General features: G+C 34.7%; 2 protein-coding genes across 5 annotated transcripts in view; one reads left to right on the top strand and one right to left on the bottom strand.

Moving 5' to 3' along the window:
• The first annotated feature begins 5,904 nt into the window (after positions 1 to 5,904).
• Positions 5,905 to 15,402, top strand: CYP49A1 (probable cytochrome P450 49a1-like). The gene is made up of 13 exons (XM_013316202.1): positions 5,905 to 6,090; positions 8,213 to 8,331; positions 8,695 to 8,862; positions 10,825 to 10,990; positions 11,302 to 11,391; positions 11,491 to 11,607; positions 11,731 to 11,807; positions 11,989 to 12,184; positions 12,471 to 12,618; positions 13,119 to 13,282; positions 13,470 to 13,548; positions 14,298 to 14,498; positions 14,924 to 15,402. Exons 2-13 carry the CDS (start codon positions 8,232 to 8,234, stop codon positions 15,029 to 15,031), a joined length of 1,614 nt encoding a protein of 537 aa, XP_013171656.1. The 5' UTR covers positions 5,905 to 6,090; positions 8,213 to 8,231; the 3' UTR covers positions 15,032 to 15,402.
• Positions 15,403 to 16,724: 1,322 nt separating this feature from the next.
• Positions 16,725 to 20,145, bottom strand: part of zye (zona pellucida domain-containing protein zye) — a 37,370-nt gene continuing 33,949 nt past the window's right edge. For 2 of the 4 annotated variants that reach the window (XM_013316064.1, XM_013316065.1), the window contains exons 10-11: positions 17,151 to 20,084; positions 16,725 to 17,072 (exon numbers count right to left, since the gene is read on the bottom strand). In XM_013316064.1, the coding sequence (XP_013171518.1) occupies positions 16,855 to 17,072; positions 17,151 to 20,084 (3,152 nt within the window). In that variant the 3' untranslated portion in view covers positions 16,725 to 16,854. Of the gene's footprint in view, positions 17,073 to 17,150 lie in introns of all 4 variants that reach the window. The other 2 variants (XM_013316066.1, XM_013316067.1) reach the window with 2 other exon arrangements.

The following is a 20,145-nucleotide window of genomic DNA, read 5'->3' as shown; positions in this document are numbered from 1 at the left end:
TCAGACCAAGGAAAATTACCGCGTTTAAGAAAAAATGTAATTTCGATTAATTAAGAAAAAAATTAAACAGCAATTAATTTAATATTAAATTCTAGTAAATCGTTTTAGAAAATTTGAGGTAATTTTAATAGGTCTACTAATTACGAATACATAATTATTTTAAACATTAAAACAAAATCTTTTATACATTAATAATACATGTAATGATAAATATAACGTTATCTAAACATGCAACATAATGTTATTTTAATTTAAAAACCGCTTATAAATGTTTAAGCACCCACAATTATTCATGCAAGGTTATAAGATCACGTTTTCAAAGAGAATGGTAATGATAATGACCTTTCGTCTTAGCAGTCTTCACTAACTTTGAAATCGTGATTTTGTTTATCTTCATATCGTGGTATAACAATAATATTAAGCGCTATTGAAAGAAAAATTCACTTGGATTGTCTACCACTAATTAATTTATGAATTTTCAATAGAGAATTATATTGATACTAGCGGACCCGACAGACGTTGTCCTGTCTACACGTCTTTAATTCGAATATTATTTAAAATTTGACACTGCGATGGTAGGATCCAATGTAAAACATTACAAAATCAACAACTACTAATAAATTAAAAATTAATTAAAAAAACATTGTCCAGCGGACAAAATTGTAAATCTAAACCATTCCCAGATCCCCTTGAACACACCCAAAAAATTTCATTAAAATCGGTCCAGTCGTTTGAGAGAAGTTTAGTGACATACACACTCACAGAAGAATTATATATATAAAGATGGTTGCCATTATGAGGGAAAAGACAAAGTTAAAGGCATAGTTTAAAAAACCTCAAGGACTATTTTCTAGTGCAAAGTGCAGGGATTCTAGTTACTTAAGTGGTTCAAAACTTATCCCATTGTAATAAACGATCAGTTGAGTCGTCTTTGCAGAAATTAGTTGTTGAATTATATTATCATCACGTGTCATAGAATAAAATAAAGACGTAACTAAGTCCGGCTTAAGAATTAGGGAGTGACTTGGAAATTCCATACGGTATGAAACCTGACAGACAGCTTTAGACTTTTCACACATGCGAAGTGCGAATATTTGATGTCAGCTTTTATGGTAGATTGCGTCATCTTTTCACCATAAACGTCAAGGTTGAGTTAAAATTAAGAATAAAAAAACTTAATTATGTTTTATAACTATGCCAAATTTTACTGAGATCTATGCAGCCATTCTTGGGATACCCTTAAATAAACATCCATCCATCCATTCGCATTTAAAATAATCGTAAGAAGGAAGATTTTATTTTAGGTTAAGTGATAATTAATTTGAAGGCTTATTTCACGTTTATGACTGTAATTTTCTTTATTCCTACAAGAAGGGGAACGACATTTTTTGTGATAATAGAAACTAAACATATTGCTTAGTATAACTTGTTCCTTTCTAGAACCGTGTCTTTATAAAAAGAGGTTTAAAGGAAACCGCGCTTTCCGATGGGAAATTGAAACCAGTTAAGCCGGAATTCGATCTCGCTAGAAATTTGATATTAACTGAGGATTATTTACTTCCATTGGCTTTCCAATCTATTAATATTATTATTGTATTTTATAACTACGTATTGCCAATGAGTATTATGCTGAAAAAGTTGCCATGATAAAAAATATGACGAAATCGACGAACTTGTTCAAGAGTGTCATGTTATTGGGAACGCATTGCAACTGACGTCATTCTTACGTTGTTTGCTTTGCATGTTTATAACAAACAGTTCATTCATACTTTCCTATTCGTAAGCGTGTAAAGTATTTTTCACACTTTTATTATTACGAAGTGTGAAAATTCTTGACAACACAAACCATGAACTTACGCTAATGTTGAAAACACTTTCTACGTTTACATTTGGACGTTGGTTGTGTCTGTTTGATTATAATGTTACCATATACGTGTGATTTCAAAACCAGATATTGTTACTTGAAAATTAAACACTTTTACTTTCAATTGCGCTAGTAATTTACGTAACAGATTTAAAAGTTTTAACTAAAAAACAATTATAACATTTTAAGATATGTATGCTTCATAGTTAATACCAAAATAAAGCCACGAATCAGTAAAATAAATAATTACCTTGTACGAATTGATTGCGTTAAAAAACTATGCTTTTTTATTACGTACCAGCTGACTCTGTCTTTTTTTTATATTATAAGGTGGCAAACGAGCGAGCGGCCACCTGAAATCGCTGAAATAGCAAAAGGACCGCTGCCAATAGACACACGCAATTGCATATGCGTTGCGTTGCCTACCCTCAATCGACGGAGGAGAGGATGCACAGAAAGAAACTATTTTCTCTTTCCATGCATCCTCTCATCCGGAAAGTCCACTTCCACTTCCCATCGTTTCCTTATACGAAAGACGGTGGGAAGAGAAAGAGGACTAAATTAGGCCTCCGGGACGCACACTCATCAGACGAAACGCGGAATTGCTTCTACTTCATGCCTGTCTTCTGTGTGGTCGTGGTATTTCACCGGGCGAGCCGGGCCAATTCGTGCGAAGGTGTTAAAGCGGGCTCTACCACTGTTAAAACTGTCCGCTCAGAATTGAACAATAGTAGCCTATGTGTTCTTCCAGACTATGTTCTATATCCATACCAAATTTCATCGAGATCCGAAGAGCCGTTTTAGAGATACCTTCTAACAGACATCCATTTTAACTTTCGCATTTATAATATAATTAAGAAGTAAGATAGGTATATTAATTGTATACATATGTAAATAATATTGGTAATATATCCCGGGGCCAGTGAGAGTAGTCAATATACGAGTAGCTAATTCATATTCACGACGTCTCACTGCGGATCGTTAACCCGCTTCCGAAACTAAAACACAATTTTTTTGTTTTAGACTTTCACGTATCGTCTACTAAATTAAGTTTGCTTTAGAAAATCCAGAGATGATTTAAATTTTAAATTAATGCTAATTGGCAAAATGCCAACTAGTTTAACGGATTTGGAAATAATGTTGCATTGTGAAGCGAATGTAATTAAAGTTTCTTAATGAATAACTTCAACCTTCATAGATATCAACATTTTACGGCTATAAATAACAATTGTTATAAAATAACAGAGATGATGATTTAAAGATATCTTGTATGTATTTCAAATTTCAAAATTATTTTTAAGATATATCAGACTGCTACTTGTAGATTATCTTTATGAATTAGTGTCTTATTGTTATTATGAAATGTACTTAGTAACTTCATACTTCGAAAGGAGAAAACAGAAACCTAGGATCACTTTCTCGTGGGTCCGTCTGTCGATCTGTCAAGACCCTTTTTTATAAGATAATTCTATGACATCACCAACTTATACGGTAATTTAGACGATCGCATCTAAATACATGAAAACGATAGGCCGACCATCAATGATACAGAATAGAATATGAGTCCGACTCGCACTTTGCTTTTTTTTTAAATAAGTGTACGTACCATTAATCTTAATTACACTTACGACTCAAGGCGAAATTCCGAGGATTGTGGGTCGTTCCGCCTTTACATTGTTAAAAGTTTCTAACGTGTAACTTTGTATTCAAATTATTTTCTTTTCTTATTTTAAATAGTCAAATGTACCATCTCATATGATTCACAGTTTCAAGAGCTTGTTAGTCCTACTTTAGTGCCTTAGGCTGATGACGATGATAAGACTACAATATAAATTAAATTATTATGAGAGCTTTGCAACTCTTAGCAAATTGACTCGCAATGCATAATTGTTTTCAAAGTTTCAAGTTTCCAGAACGAGGAGTAATAAGAGATGGTCCAGGTGTAAAATACATCAACGCGTTCATTAATTTATTTAAATATTTTATAACATCTGTTAGTTTCGACTGGAGATACATTTTTATTGACATATATACCATCCTTCACCTTTTCTTTGTAACAAAAATAACCCTGTCAGTTTAATTACATAACAGTTGTTTTGCGTGTGCTAAATGTATTTGATATTTATTAAACGAATTTAATTTTAAAAGGTTGAATTTTAAGGTATAATATTTAAAGTTGAAACTTGTAACTTCCCCTTTATTATACTACGTCATCATCGTAAGCAATAAACTTGTTATTTTGAGCAATAAACAAAAACTACTTAAAACAAATGTAACTTTTTATTGCAGTAAGAATTTTTATGTTGCGATCGTGATTCTGCAACATCTTGGCGAATTACAGTGTCAATATTTTTATTATCGCATTTTAACTTGCAAATATTTTGCAAACGTGCATATTATATTATATACTAGCTGTCACCCGCGACTCCTTCCGCACGCAATAAAAAAAACATCAGTAGTACCTTATGTTCTATGCCAAATTTCAGCGAGATCCATGCAGCAGTTATGGAGATAACTTCTAACAAACATTTATTCATCATATTAGTATTAGTAAGATAGAGATGATTGGACGTGAAATACCTTTCACGCTTTCATTTCACAAATATTTTAGGTTTTTCTTTAACTTAGTATTAATCAACTGATCTTTGATCATTTGTTATTTTATATCATTTTTAAAAGGTTTTTATTTTTCGTAAATGTGCCATTAATTCACGCAATAATTAAGTGTATATTGTCATGGATAAAAATACATACAAAGCAAGCAAGTGAAAGGGAATACGCAGTTAGATCTAAATAATGACAAATTTAATAACAAATACTTTCTTGGGTCGTACTTTCGAATATCGCAATTACTAATAATGAAAGTGTTCTTGATGTTTCCTACATCATAACACATAATATTATGAAATGGAGCATAAATAAAAAATAAAGCATGCGGTAATCTTAAAAAATATCAATCTTCGTTAACCTTCAAAAAGACAAAGACTGAGTTAGGCAAAACTTATATTGTAAGAATTTTAAATATCATCATCAAGCTGCCCTATCGAGGGTCGGCACAGTATGTACTACTACTCCTCCATACATCTCTATCAGCCGGTAATCTACCCCCTTCGTACGCATATCCTCTTTCACACAGTCATAACAGTCATTCATTTGATGAATAAAATGTAATAATTTAAAATATCATTATCAATCTGTCCTTATCCCTATCGAGGGTCGGCACAGTATGTACTACTCCTCCATACATCTCTATCAGCCGTCATATCCGAATCTACCCCCTTCCTACGCATATCCTCTTTCACACAGTCATTCATTTGATGAATAAAATGTAATAATTTTAAATATACACGGGTAAAAATATCGGAAATGAAATATTGTGTGTAGAAATTGACAAGTTGTGAATAAGGATGAGTTAACGAAATGTTAATAATTTGTGTGATTTTTTTTTGTATAATTACAATCAAATTGACACGTGTATCCATCCATGTTTGTCGGTTCATGACACATCTGTATCATTATAACACGGTTCCATTAGCTCACGTCAAGTGAAAATAATCTTATAGGTGATTATGTCAATTTTTGATAACTATTTCTTTGAAAATTTTGTTAATGTCAGCATGACAACACAGCATTTGCAATAATGGTGTTAATTTTTTTTTCCCTAAGGACGCGCTTGGCAAAATACTTATTTATTTTATCAGGGCTAGCGGAGAGTGTTTATAGTTTAGTGGGTACATTTACTAGTAAACTATTTCTCTTTCAGATTTTTGCTTTGGCACAGTAATTTCTATAATAAATAAAAAACTATTTTATGTAAGACTTTATTTTCTTTGAGTACTTTGTCAATATGTACAATATCCCATTATAACAATCTATACCTTAAAAGATATATATTTTAATTATATTTTACAAGCGATGAAAAATAGAACTCTTCGTTAGCCCTACTGAAGCACCGTTTTTTGCTAATGTTTGTTAAGTCTTCTAGAACAAGATACCTTTTGGTTATGATACAGATTTATTGTCGTGTCGGATGGCAATGGAAACGCAGCAAATTCTATCGTAGCGCGACGCTAGGCAGACGTTTAGTCAGTTCGCGGCTATCACTCAACGTATAGCAAACCGCGTTGTCTTACTCGAAAAATAAAAAATAACTACATACTTGGTAAAAGTTAAAAATTGTGTTGTGATTAAAGTGACAATTTTTGTTATTATAATAATTATTCGAGGTAAATTATGCTGCTGTTTTTTTTTTTTAAATTTTTTGGAGATTTAAAATTATGTATGATCAGATTCAAAATGAGAAATTGTTTTTAAACATGTCACTGGCTGCCAATGTCTTTTGTTTTATATAAATTTATATTGTAATATTTCCGTGTTCAAATTAATGAAGGTAAAATTGTTTAGACTGATTTTTTAGTTGCTCATTTCCATTGTATTCTACTATAAGCTATTCTATAATCAAAGCTATAGATGAATAAAATGTATTATTTACTAAGTAAAATCAACGTACTAATTAGCCTTTTTAAATTAGTTTAGATAATTAATTATAATTCAATGTGGCTATTAATTAAATAATAGACAAACCATTTCAAAACTCCAATTACACTCGAAAGTAAAATAATTTTACAATGTACGCAGACTAACATAGTTGGTATTAGCAATTTCATAAAACCCGTTAGATAGTTGAATACATTATTTAAATGCGTGTGAAATGTTATGTATTTTTAACATTTCTTGTATTTCTATCTAATTGTATATAAAATTCGATTATATTTATAAAAAAATATAGAATATCTTACCGCGACTCCGTTTACGCAGTATTAAAAGTAGCCTATGTGTTTTCCGGGCTATGTTCTACATCTATGCCAAATTTCATCGAGATCCGTTTAACTTTTCTGATACCTTCTAATAAACATCCATCCGTCCATCCATACATGCAAGCTATCGCATTTATAATATTAGTAAGATATAAAGAAAAATAGATTATTCGTCTTATTTGTCTCTTAAGCTTCATATAACTTTAAATAAATTAGGTCTGATTTTTTACAATATACAATATCTGATCGAATATTTAAATCACTTTTACATTATAATAAACTGGTTCCTTGACGGTTGACCTTTATCGTTCAGGTTTTTTACAGCTACTTTTTGTGGGGGCAATAGAGCGAAAATAATATAATATTTTGCCAAAGTTTTGTCGGTATACACGAAAGAAGTAGGTTGATGTTCAATTTAAATTGTGTTTTAATCTAAAACAAAGGAACCCAGTTGATTAAATCAGGACCCGCTTGAATTAAATACTTTGAAGGAATCCTAATTTGCTTTTAGGTGAACGCTACGAATGTTTTCTTGATATGTTACTTTGGTTCATTAGAAACGCTGATGCTTATAATTGTGCAGATTTTTTTTTGGGTAATAGCGGTTTTTCAAATTATTCACGGTTGTTTGTAATTGCACGTGGATAAAAATCTTGTCTATTGTCTTTACGATTTTTATTTTTAAATGCTTTCTAGTATTAATATGAAATTATCTTTACTTATTAGTAAAAATAAGTATTGAACAAACGGTTATAGTTAAATAGAAAAAGGTATAATTAAAATGTAAGTAAGGGGTTCAACTTATATGAATGCAAGATTTTCTGTTATATTTCGTCTTGGAGTAAGTAATTTTTCAGTACAAGACTAAATTACATTGAAATACTTGATTTAATATATATATTTATATTTTTAAATCAAAAGTAGTAATAAAAAATCTCTATACTTAAAATTTTAATAACAGAATATATAAAAATTTAATTTTAACTACATAACCTGTGGATCATTACCGACAATGTAATTTTTAGCTTCAGTCAACAGTAGAGTTAAGTGGAGGAAAATTACGACCACACGCAAGTATTTCCATTTTACGTAACGATTCCGGTTGAGTTACGACTAACACGCATAAATATTTTTTAATGGTAATTAGTGGTTGAGAAATATTAAAGGATTCATGTCTAGGTAGGCTTGGTCGACATTCTTCCAAGATCTAATTAATGTAACTCTTATTAACTAATTCGGAGTTGTTTCGTGGTCACGGAGGGCTATGTGAAGATTGAGAAAATATATACTGAGGGAATGCTGAGTAAAAAATACACATTTAAGTATCGCAGTAAAAAAAAACCCTTATTTTAGTATTATTTATAATGTAACTACCCTGTTTTTTGTATATATTTAAAATATACTCGAGAAATAGGAAATGAGAAAATATACCTCATTTTAAAATACTTTTAGATATGTGAAGATTATCAACTTTTATTTTAATATTTGTTTTTTGTTTGCAGATTATTCAGTATTTCTGTTTATATTACAGGTACTAATCGAGTAGAGCAATGCGGCATAGACTGGGCGTGATAAAATGGCGCATACGCGGTATCAGTGAGCGAAAGTTGAGCACATCCGCACAATGCCGTGCCGACAGAAGCGAAATAAGTTTGTACTTCGTTAACTTTTTTGTTTGTTCTTCTACTTTTCTCTTTTATTCCCATAACGTTAACCGCCTTTGTTTGATTTTAAGAGTTCAATATTTGACGGCAAACATGAAGGAACCATGGTATCGGCGGTTTGGTTAGACATGAATAATTAGTTATGTAATGGTCGATATTTAAATATAATTGACTTGGAACGATTTTTTTTAACATATTAAAACTATATAATATAGACATTACTAAGGTATAGATACACCTTTGTCACATTTATAATCAAATAATTGAAAAGCGAATTAATTCAGTTCAACTTTTATTTACTCTTTGTTTCTGTCATAGCATTCTTTGTAAATTAAACTTTCTGTCTTAGGCACTAACGTACAATGTCCGGTGCAAGGGCATCGCGCCCGTTCTACTCACGCAGCTGTCGGCTCGGTTTTCAACACCGTGTCTCCGTCAGTTAAATCCTGGGAGGAAGTGCCTGGCCCCAAACCTTTGCCGTTATTAGGCAATACGTGGCGCTTTGTACCTTATATTGGTAAGATTTATTTCGTTACTAAGAGTGTTCAGCTTTTGCTGAAACTATCAATAGTTTAATAAATAAAGCGGTTTAACATCAAATGAAGTTGTAACAGACTTATATAGTTGTATTAGACGTGGATTTGTGATTCGATTTATTAGTATAACAGTACACTTTAAATTAAGATTTTTGATTCTAAAAAGAACAAATAGCAAAGTAATGTGGTAGGTACAGTTTTTCATAATACAATCCCGTGGTCTTCTACTTATGCACGTATGTTTTAACAACGTCTTCAAAATGCATTGCTTTATATTTCGTAAGCACTTAATGTGATCCGCTATTAGAATACAAATTTCTTTCATAATAAAACGAATCGCTTACAAAAATACATAAAATTAGGACAAGGCTGTTGTTTTAATTCAATGCGTGTATCGATTTAAGGTCGGTGACATTCTGAATACGTTTTTGAGTATAAAATTGTAATTAATATTACAAATATGTTCACTACTGTAAAGTTCACACAAACATCTCAAAAACCCTCTCTATTTCGTGCAAAAAAAGAGATAGAAATATTTTCTTTACTGGTGTTTTAGGCAATGAAAATCCGTAATGATTTATGATACTTTTAGTAAGAAGAAATTGGTTTTAAGGTCTTTATTTCATTTATTATCAAGGACAATCACATTATAATCAACATGCATTTAAATGTAATCATTTTTAACTGTCTGTAAATGTAGTCTGCATTGCCAATGACTTTTCTGGATTAATACAAGGTAAAGGGTATGTAATTAAATTAAAATGTCAAGAGTGTTAAGACATACATATGTTGTAAGACTGGTTAAAATATTAATTAATTGTATTATCTTAATATTTTACAAGATCTTTTATCTTACTAATATTATCAATGCGAATGCGAAGATTAGATGGATGGATGATTGTTTGAAGGTATCTTCGAAACGAATCAACGGAACTTGATGGAATTTGTCACAGATGTAGAACTTAGCCTGGAAGAACACACAGACTACTTACTATGTTTTTTTTTAATTCCGCGTGGACGGAGTCGCTTGTGAAGGCTAGTATTATCGTTTATGGATATACAATAGTTAAAACCATTTTATAAGTATAATTATCGTAATGATTTCATCAATAACAAATAGTAGCGTAGTTTTAAAATGTAAAATATCCGTAATGTTTTTAATAACATATTAACCAAGACTTGTTATTTAAAGTTTCACTGTCCAATTTATCTATACGAGCTGTCGCCCGTGTATCCGTCCGCGCGAATTTAAAAAACTTGATTATTAGCCAATGTGTTCTTCCGAGATGTGCGCTACATGTATGCCAAATTTCAACGAGATCCATGCACTCGTTCTGGAGATATATTCTAACAAACATCTATCTATATATCCATCCTAATATTGGCATTTATAAATTTTTGCAGAAGTGTTTTGGCAGTGGACATTCATATTAGCATTGGCCTTGATATATTAAAGTCTAAAAAATGTTGCAAGATCGTTACAAAGATGTGGAATTTTTCAACAAAAACATAGGAAAACGTTTATTATCTGAGACTTGAATTGCACAAAAGGCGATGTTAAAATTCTCACAGCGCTATTGTTGTAGTAATGCGGGTTTACGCTCTTTTCACATGCATCTTGTCCTTTGTGTTTTTAATAATAGTCACTAAAGACTTTTGAGGTACAAGACAGATACTGAGATTTTTGTTAGGACAGAGATGAATGAAATACGAGTTTTTATAAATATCGATTAATAAGTCGATAATCCTTGATAGGAAGTTATATAACCTATCGACTACAAATATATGCTGCCCAAGATTGTAAGAAAGGTATGAACTTGTGTATACAATGTCCCTAAGCTGAGACTAATATTTACGTGAGGTATTTAGGGCAGATAAAAGACGTTTCACTGTCTATCCTTATTTTTTAAGGTATGTCATTTGTACTTCATTTTCTTTTGCAGGCGGATATTCTGTGGAACATGTGGATAAAGTATGCTTGTCATTACGCGAGAAATATGGCAAGTGCGTTAAGATGGCCGGCCTGCTCGGTAGACCTGATATGCTGTTCGTTTTTGATGCTGGGGAAGTTGAAAGAGTGTTCAGAGGAGAAGATTCAGCCCCACATAGGTACGTTAACACATCGGTTGATTGTACATTTATATGTTTTGTTGCTAGAAAGGTAACTGAGAATTTGAGAAATTCAATAAATAAAAATAAGCAAATATACTATACAGATTTAACATTTCATTGCATTTTCTACGATTAATATATACGCCTGAGGAAAAATTATAGCAACATTTAATGTATGCACATTTATGCAACGTTGCGGTAGGAGAAGGAGAGAAGGGAAAAACAGTGGAATTCACGTTTCTAATGTTAATTTAAGAAAAGTGGGTTTTTGAAGTTGAAGAGAGTAACAGTAAAGTATAATTTTTCAGGCCATCAATGCCGTCATTAAATTACTACAAGCACACACTTCGAAAAGATTTCTTCGGCGCAGAAAAAGATTGCGCGGGAGTTATTGCAGTGTAAGTTTTTATTTTTATTTCCCTCAATTGCTTTCTTTTATAATTTCGTGCAAATGATCGAATATTAATTAACTTTTAAAATTTCTTTTATTTCCCCAGTCACGGTGATTCATGGGCTGCATTTAGAACCAAAGTGTCAAAGGTGGCGTTAAGTACAAGCAGCGCCGCACACTACACAGTTCCAGTCGCTGAAGTTGCCGATGCATTTGTTAACAGGTAAATAATTGCAAATAAACTCTTTTTTTTAAATAGTTAAATGTAATTTGAAGACAGTTTAATTGCCTTATACAATATTCCCTCGCTATAACTTCTAAGCCTTTTATTTGCTATTAATTTTAGAATTCGTGAGATACGAGACGAGAAATCTGAAACGCCGGGTGACTTTTTAAATGAAGTTCACAAATGGTCCTTAGAATGTAAGTAAAAAAATACGTCTAATTAATACATACTGATATTTTAATTCTAACTATATATTAATCGTGGCTTTCCTCGCGTTTTATCGCGTTTAAAATTGATATGTGATATTAACAAAATATTCAATACTGTATTTCTACTACCAAAATCATATGCGATAAAGTTTTCTTGTTGTGTTCATAGCTCTAGGTCTAATAGCGTTAGACACTAGATTGGGATGCTTCGAATCAGTCGAAGGTTCAGAGAGCCAGCGTCTTATCGACGCGGTTCATACCTTTTTCATCAGCGTGGGTGAGCTGGAACTACGAGCTCCGTGGTGGAGGATCTACCCCACTGCGATGTTCAGGCGATATGTCGCCGCTCTAGATACGATTCTTAGGTAAGTGGCTAGTCAACTTTTATCAATAGGGCGATGAATTCGTTTTGTGTTTTTTTAATTAACAACAAATTCAAACTGAATCTTTTTAAGTACTGTTTGTTCGACAATAGTGAATTAAATTATTTATTTTGGACATGACTTTGGAGATAATTTAATTAGTAAATCCATGCCAAGTTCTAAAGATATGTAACAACAATTTTTGGTTATGGCGCAGTTCATATAGGCGCAGTTATCGTTAGAGGCAAGTTCTACCCATAGTAATCTATAATCATAAATCTGATTTCAGTGTAACTCTAAGCCACGTGGAGCGCGCGCTCAAAGAGTGCGAGGCGAACGGTGGCAGCAAATCATTGTTACAAGACCTGGTTACGGCGGCGGGGCCTAGAGTCGCCGCAGTTGCTGCCTTGGACCTCTTCCTCGTGGGAATTGATACGGTATGAAGTTATATATTTATAGAATACTAGCTGTCGCCCGCGATTCCGATCCGCAAGATTAAAAAAAAATGAAAACTTCCAAGCTATGTTCTACATCAATGCCAAATATCAGCGATATCCATACAGCCGTTCTGGAGATACTTTCAAATAATCATCCATCCATCCATCTGAACATTCCCATTTATATTATTAGTAAGATTAAACATTATTTCCTAAGTAATCCCTCTTTTCAGTCCTGAGCTATCAATAATTCTTTTATCTCTAAATCTGTTTTACGTGGCAACCATTCTTAATTTATGATTCCAAATAACGCGAACACAACAGAAGAGTCTAGCGGATCAAGATACTGTGTTTCACGTTGGTGTGATGTAAGAGAGCATAATAAATTATTTTGCCAATGAATAAAATTCAATTTACTTCTCAACTTAATAAGAATATATTAACAGGCTAATTTTAAAAGACTATTTTTATATTTAATAAGTTAATTGTATGAATTTCAGACATCGAACGCTGTTGCTTCAACGTTGTATCAACTAGCTTCTAGACCTCATGTTCAAGAGAGGCTGCATGAAGAGATCACAAAAGTGTTACAAGGAAAAGCGCTAGCTCCGGGCGATATCAACCAAATGCCTTATTTAAAGGCTTGTGTTAAAGAGGTTTTAAGGTAAATACAATAAGAATAAGTAACCATTTTCGGTAGGATAAATTCTCACATCTTCCAGAATTAATCTATTTCCAGGATTAATTGGTTAGTATTCTTCCTAAGAATATCTAAAGAATACAATCGAGATTATCTTGTAAACATTTTTTATATAAAAATTATTTTTTCTTAAAGTAATATTATGTTTCAGAATGTATCCCGTTGTAATCGGAAACGGTAGACAATTGACGAAAGATACCGTTATTTGTGGTTATAATATACCGAAAGGGGTACGTATTATCTATATTGTTCAAATATGTTTTATCAATACGCAAATGACGTAAAGTCTAGACGAGTAAATTCTAAAACATACATAAATGCGGTTCGAATTCAAAATCTCCTTCTTTGTTATTTGGAATATGACGGTTTGTGTTCTTAAATCGTAAGTGTATAAATATATGATAGTAAACTATTTTTATCTTCAAACACTTACATTTTTAGGTTATTAAGAATACTACAATAATTAAATATAACTTACCAATTGATGACTTCGTAAATTCCTCGTTAAAATCGCAATCAGTAAATAAAATCTGTACGTGATGTAGAAATAACTGTATGAAGTATTAAACTGCTTAAGAACATGTCAAAGTTAATGCATTCATTCACATACATAAATTAAACAAACAATAAAACACTGCAAAAAACGATCACACGTCACATACAACTTAACTACCAATTATAACTACCTCACAAGTATTCCATATCGATTGTCATTTGTTTTTTTTCTATTTGAATCTATATGGCTGCATATTAAACCATGGAGGTTGTATATTATATGTAGAAAGAGGTTTTATTTCATTGATAGTTTTATTTAGTGTGCTCCGTTTTTTTAAATTGAAAATAGGTAAAAGCTGGTAAATTTATACTTAATTTTTTTAAGGAAAATGTTGCAATTATTTTCTTGGTGATTACGGTGGTGATATATGGTGATTGGAGCAGAAATTAAACAATCCTTTTAAATATTTTATTATATTTTTAGACGCAAGTCATCTTCCAACACTACGTGATGGGCAACTCAGAGGAATATTTTTCTGACGCTTCCGAGTTCCGACCTGAGCGTTGGATCCAGAGGTCGACGTACAAACACCATGCCTTTGCGTCTTTACCCTTTGGCTTTGGCAAGAGGATGTGTCTTGGTCGTCGGTTTGCTGAACTTGAAATGCATATAGCTCTTTGCAAGGTGAATTGAAACTACTAATTTAATTATAAAATTAAGAACTAATTTAAGTTTACGTGAAAATTAAAGTGATAGCTTAGTTTAATAAAAAAGGTTTTAGTGAGAAAATATTTAATTTTTGGCTATTGAAATATTAAACATTATCTCACGTAATGAATGATAGTACTATTCTTTTTATCTATAAAAAGCTATTTTCATCTTCACAATTTTTATAATAATTACTGCGACAACTGACTGTTTTTTGTTTTTGAATTTCGGTCAACTTTATGAGAACAGTAGCAGGACGCTTGTAAAATTTGACTTACACTGTCTGATTATTGATAAATTATTAACTTGAAGTTCTACATTTTTATTATCTTGATGCCGTGTTTTAACCTTTAACTCTTTGGCAATCTTCTATTTTGTTTGAATTTTATAATTATTTTCAGATCGTGCAAGCTTTCAAGATGGAGTATCACCACGAGCCATTGGACTATCATATACATCCTATGTACACACCAAATGGACCACTTAGGTTAAAGTTTATTGACAGATAACCTAAAAACTGTTTTACTACGAATAAATGAAAATTTGAGCTCTCTATTTGTAACGATTTTATTGTAATGTATAATTAAACTCGGTTGAGTTTATATGTCTTTTGAAATTAACTATACTTATGGGAAATTATTTTTAAGTTTATTGAAGTGTCCTATTTTTTATATTTAATTAATAATATATGAACAAATTATAAAACATTGTTTGTTATCTGCACTTTCTTTAACAACTGCAGTTTTACAAATGTGAATTGTTTTAACAAACTCTTGAAATCTTGCTTTGGTCTTTAAAAAGTTTTTTTTTATTATCTTGCCAAAATGCTTATCCACTTAAGAAACAGATTATGTAAATGATTTTCTTTTAACTATGAAGATGAATGTTTGTATTGAATCCGATTAAAAATCTTGAGTAAAAAATGGTTTTTACATTTTTTATCCATTTATCTATCACCTTTGTTGGAATTTGGACGTAGATATACACAAGGAGTTTCAATAAGTTTTATGTTATTGTCACGTGTAAACAACGTGAACTGGCTGGTGAGAAAACTATTTCTCACCAGCCACTCCACGACCACTTGGTCGAAAAAAGAAAATGTTTTGACAGATGTTATAATATTAAAAACTAAATTGGGTGAATTAATATTTATTTCATAGTTAAAAATGGTCCGTTAAAAATAATTAATTAATATCATACGAAATTAACGAAAGGAGTTTTCATTAGTAAAACAAGGTGAATAGTGTGACTATAATATGTGAGTGTTTGAAATAAATGTGCAGCCATTGCATAAAGCGTTTTATAAGCGAACCCAGAGACGTTACATGTTAACGTAGTTTTAATATGTATACTATTGTGATGAGTAATCATTTGTGAAGTGTGTAGTGTGCAAATCATATGTCGGGGAACACTCTAATGTTATTGGCATCATGGTAGACCAGGTGAGAGAATTATTTACGATAATTTTAGTTAGTTTCAAAAGTATAAAGTCAATAATTACGTACAACTAATCACTAGGTATTTGTTAGTGAACAAAGTTTGCTAAAATTATTTTTAAAATTAATTAAAACAGATAAATTATAAGGGGTGTCACTTTAAATTATAGGTTAATGACGTTTTTTTAGAAACTGGGTTTAAATTATATGTAAAGAAAAAAGGTGATAATTAAAACAATCGATAACATTCATAGAATGTTTATTTGAATTGACTCAATGAGCAATTCTTCAAACAATTCATTTATATAATTTTTCCGTCTGAACATTTTTGATCGTAAAAATATTTATACAGAAAAGTAATCAAATATTTTTACTACCTACAATGTGGCAGGCGTTTAAATTGTTGAGTTAATAACTATGAAATATAGTACAATGGCCACAATAATATACTGGCAAATTATATACAAAAAATAAGAATATCACAAAATGAGTAAAACATAAAAAAAATACACATTTAAAGTTATTTTATCGTAATTTCGTTTCACTGTAAAACATTTTGACTAGGGATAATATTTACAAACATATTCTGTGTTTCATCAAATAATGTTTTCAAAGTAGTATTTCAATAATTGTACAAAGATGTTTCGTTGAAATTTTGATATACTACTGAGTCTACAGTTTGATTCTATGGCACTATTTTATTTAAAAATAAAATAGGCATCTTATAACAAGCGCCTGAAAAAAAATAATGTTATAAAGCTAAGAAGGCAGTGATCAAAATATTTTATAAGTTAATCCCTACAGCATATAAGTATACAAAATTACAATTAAAAATAAAATCGAGTTATCATAGCTGAGGGCGTGTTATATCACAATAGGATTCATTATACTATAAATTAGCAAGGGTGTTCTCTCAGGTTCGTCGGACTTGAGTGTTTGTTCTTGTATACGTAGACAGCGAATGCGATAGACAAAACAACAAGGAAGGTGCATCCGCCGATTGCAATGTGTAATACTCCTAGTCCAGTAGACGTCTCTATTAAATCGTCGTTAACTTTACTGATATCTCTGGTAATTCTCGACCTAGGTTTGGTACGTGTAAACTCGAAATTATCTGAAAATGTGAAATTAAAGATTAAATATCAAATTTATAGTTCGATACACAGTGATACTCGTCAATAATAACACTCACCAACGTCTAATAACGACTCGTCGTAGTAATCCAAAGTTTTCTCTGCCAGTCTACTTGTTCGTGCAGATTTTATTTCGTTTTCCGCAGGAAAAGGTGGCAAGTACGTGGATGGTGGATTGGTGCTGCTTGGAGCGAACGGTTGGGGACAATTAGGATCTTTGGATCCCGGGTAGCAAGAACTGGGTGTTGAGCTAGGTTGAGGGCACCTTGGGTCATTATTGCCCGGATAGCAATTAGGAGCATTTTGAGTGGTAGGTGCAACGGATGTTGAGGTTGAAGATTGAGGGCAATTAGGATCATTTGAACCGGGATAACAAATAGGTCGTGCGGGTGTAGTTAGTGAAGGACAACGTGGGTCTCTGCTTCCTGGGTAACAGTTTGGAGGGGCAGGAGTTGTTGGTTTGGGACAACGCGGGTCTCTGCTTCCGGGATAACAGTTAGGACGTGCGGGAGTTGTTGGTTTGGGACAACGCGGATTTGTGCTTCCTGGATAACAGTTTGGAGGTGCGGGTGTTGTTGCTTTTGGACAACGCGGGTCTGTGCTTCCTGGGTAACAATTTGGAGGAGCGGGTGTTGTTGGTTTGGGACAACGCGGGTCTGGGCTTCCTGGGTAGCAGTTAGGGCGCGCAGGAGGGGTCGGTTTTGGACAACGCGGGTCTGTACTTCCTGGGTAACAGTTTGGAGGTGCGGGAGTTGTTGGTTTAGGACAGCGCGGGTCTGTGCTTCCGGGATAACAACTAGGAGGGGCTGAAGTAGTTGGTTTGGGACAACGTGAGTCTGTAGACCCGGCATAGCATTTGAGTTCCGGCGTTGTAGGAGGCAAATAAGTAGGAGGATTTATTGTGGTAGGCCGTGAGGGTTGTGGACAGTTTGGATCGGGAGACCCTGGGTAACACACTGGTTTCGGGGACGTCGTCTGGGGACATCTTGGATCTCTACTTCCTGGGTAACAGTTTGGAGGTGCTGGTGTTGTTGGTTTAGGACAACGGGGGTCAGTACTTCCTGGGTAACAGTTTGGAGGTGCGGGAGTTGTTGGTTTAGGACAACGGGGGTCTGCACTTCCTGGGTAGCATTTTGGAGTAGCGGGAGGTGTTGGTTTAGGACAACGGGGGTCGGTACTGCCTGGGTAACAGTTTGGAGGAGCAGGTGTAGTTGGCTTGGGGCAACGCGGGTCTGCGCTTCCGGGATAACAATTAGGGCGCGCAGGAGGGGTCGGTTTGGGACAACGCGAGTCAGTGCTTCCTGGGAAACAGTTTGGAGGTGCGGGTGTTGTTGGTTTAGGACAACGGGGGTCTGTGCTTCCTGGGAAACAGTTTGGAGGTGCGGGTGTTGTTGGTTTTGGACAACGGGGGTCTGTGCTTCCTGGGTAGCAGTTAGGGCGCGCAGGAGTGGTCGGTTTGGGACAACGCGGGTCAGTGCTTCCTGGGAAACAGTTTGGAGGTGCGGGTGTTGTTGATTTTGGACAACGGGGGTCTGTACTTCCTGGGTAACAGTTTGGAGGTGCGGGAGTTGTCGGTTTAGGACAGCGCGGGTCTGTGCTTCCTGGGTAGCAGTTAGGGCGCGCAGTAGGGGTCGGTTTGGGACAACGCGGGTCAGTACTTCCTGGGTAACAGTTTGGAGGTGCGGGAGTTGTTGGTTTAGGACAGCGCGGGTCTGTGCTTCCGGGATAACAACTAGGAGGGGCAGAAGTAGTTGGTTTGGGACAACGTGAGTCTGTAGAACCGGCATAGCATTTGAGTTCTGGCGTTGTAGGAGGCAAATAAGTAGGAGGATTTATTGTGGTAGGCCGTGAGGGTTGTGGACAGTTTGGATCGGGAGACCCTGGGTAACACACTGGTTTCGGGGACGTCGTCTGGGGACATCTTGGATCTCTACTTCCTGGGTAACAGTTTGGAGGTGCTGGTGTTGTTGGTTTAGGACAACGGGGGTCAGTACTTCCTGGGTAACAGTTTGGAGGTGCGGGAGTTGTTGGTTTAGGACAACGGGGGTCTGCACTTCCTGGGTAGCATTTTGGAGTAGCGGGAGGTGTTGGTTTAGGACAACGGGGGTCGGTACTTCCTGGGTAACAGTTTGGAGGTGCCGGAGTTGTTGGTTTGGGACAACGCGAGTCAGTGCTTCCTGGGAAACAGTTTGGAGGTTCGGGTGTTGTTGGTTTAGGACAACGGGGGTCTGTGCTTCCTGGGAAACAGTTTGGAGGTGCGGGTGTTGTTGGTTTTGGACAACGGGGGTCTGTGCTTCCTGGGTAGCAGTTAGGGCGCGCAGGAGTGGTCGGTTTGGGACAACGCGGGTCGGTGCTTCCTGGGAAACAGTTTGGTGGTGCCGGAGTTGTTGGTTTAGGGCAACGCGGGTCTGTACTTCCTGGGTAACAGTTTAGAGGTGCGGGAGTTGTTCGTTTAGGACAACGGGGGTCAGTGCTTCCTGGGTAGCAGTTAGGACGCGCAGTAGGGGTCGGTTTGGAACAACGTGAGTCAGTACTTCCTGGGTAACAGTTTGGAGGTGCCGGAGTTGTTGGTTTAGGGCAACGCGGGTCTGTACTTCCTGGGTAACAGTTTGGAGGTGCGGGAGTTGTTGGTTTAGGACAGCGCGGGTCTGTGCTTCCGGGATAACAACTAGGAGGGGCAGAAGTAGTTGGTTTGGGACAACGTGAGTCTGTAGAACCGGCATAGCATTTGAGTTCTGGCGTTGTAGGAGGCAAATAAGTAGGAGGATTTATTGTGGTAGGCCGTGAGGGTTGTGGACAGTTTGGATCGGGAGACCCTGGGTAACACACTGGTTTCGGGGACGTCGTCTGGGGACATCTTGGATCTCTACTTCCTGGGTAACAATTTGGAGGTGCCGGGGTTGTTGGTTTAGGGCAAAGCGGGTCTGTACTTCCTGGGTAACAGTTTGGAGCTGCGGGTGTAGTTGGTTTAGGACAACGGGGGTCTGTGCTTCCTGGGAAACAGTTTGGAGTTGCTGGTGTTGTTGGTTTTGGACAACGGGGGTCTGTGCTTCC

The sequence above is a fragment of the Papilio xuthus genome, unplaced genomic scaffold (genome assembly GCF_000836235.2).
Source record: "Papilio xuthus unplaced genomic scaffold, Pxut_1.1 DF826949.1, whole genome shotgun sequence".
In the NCBI taxonomy this organism is placed as follows: Eukaryota; Metazoa; Arthropoda; class Insecta; order Lepidoptera; family Papilionidae; genus Papilio; species Papilio xuthus.
Note: the sequence above shows the minus strand (reverse complement) of the source record. Positions and strands in the feature narration are given on the sequence as shown.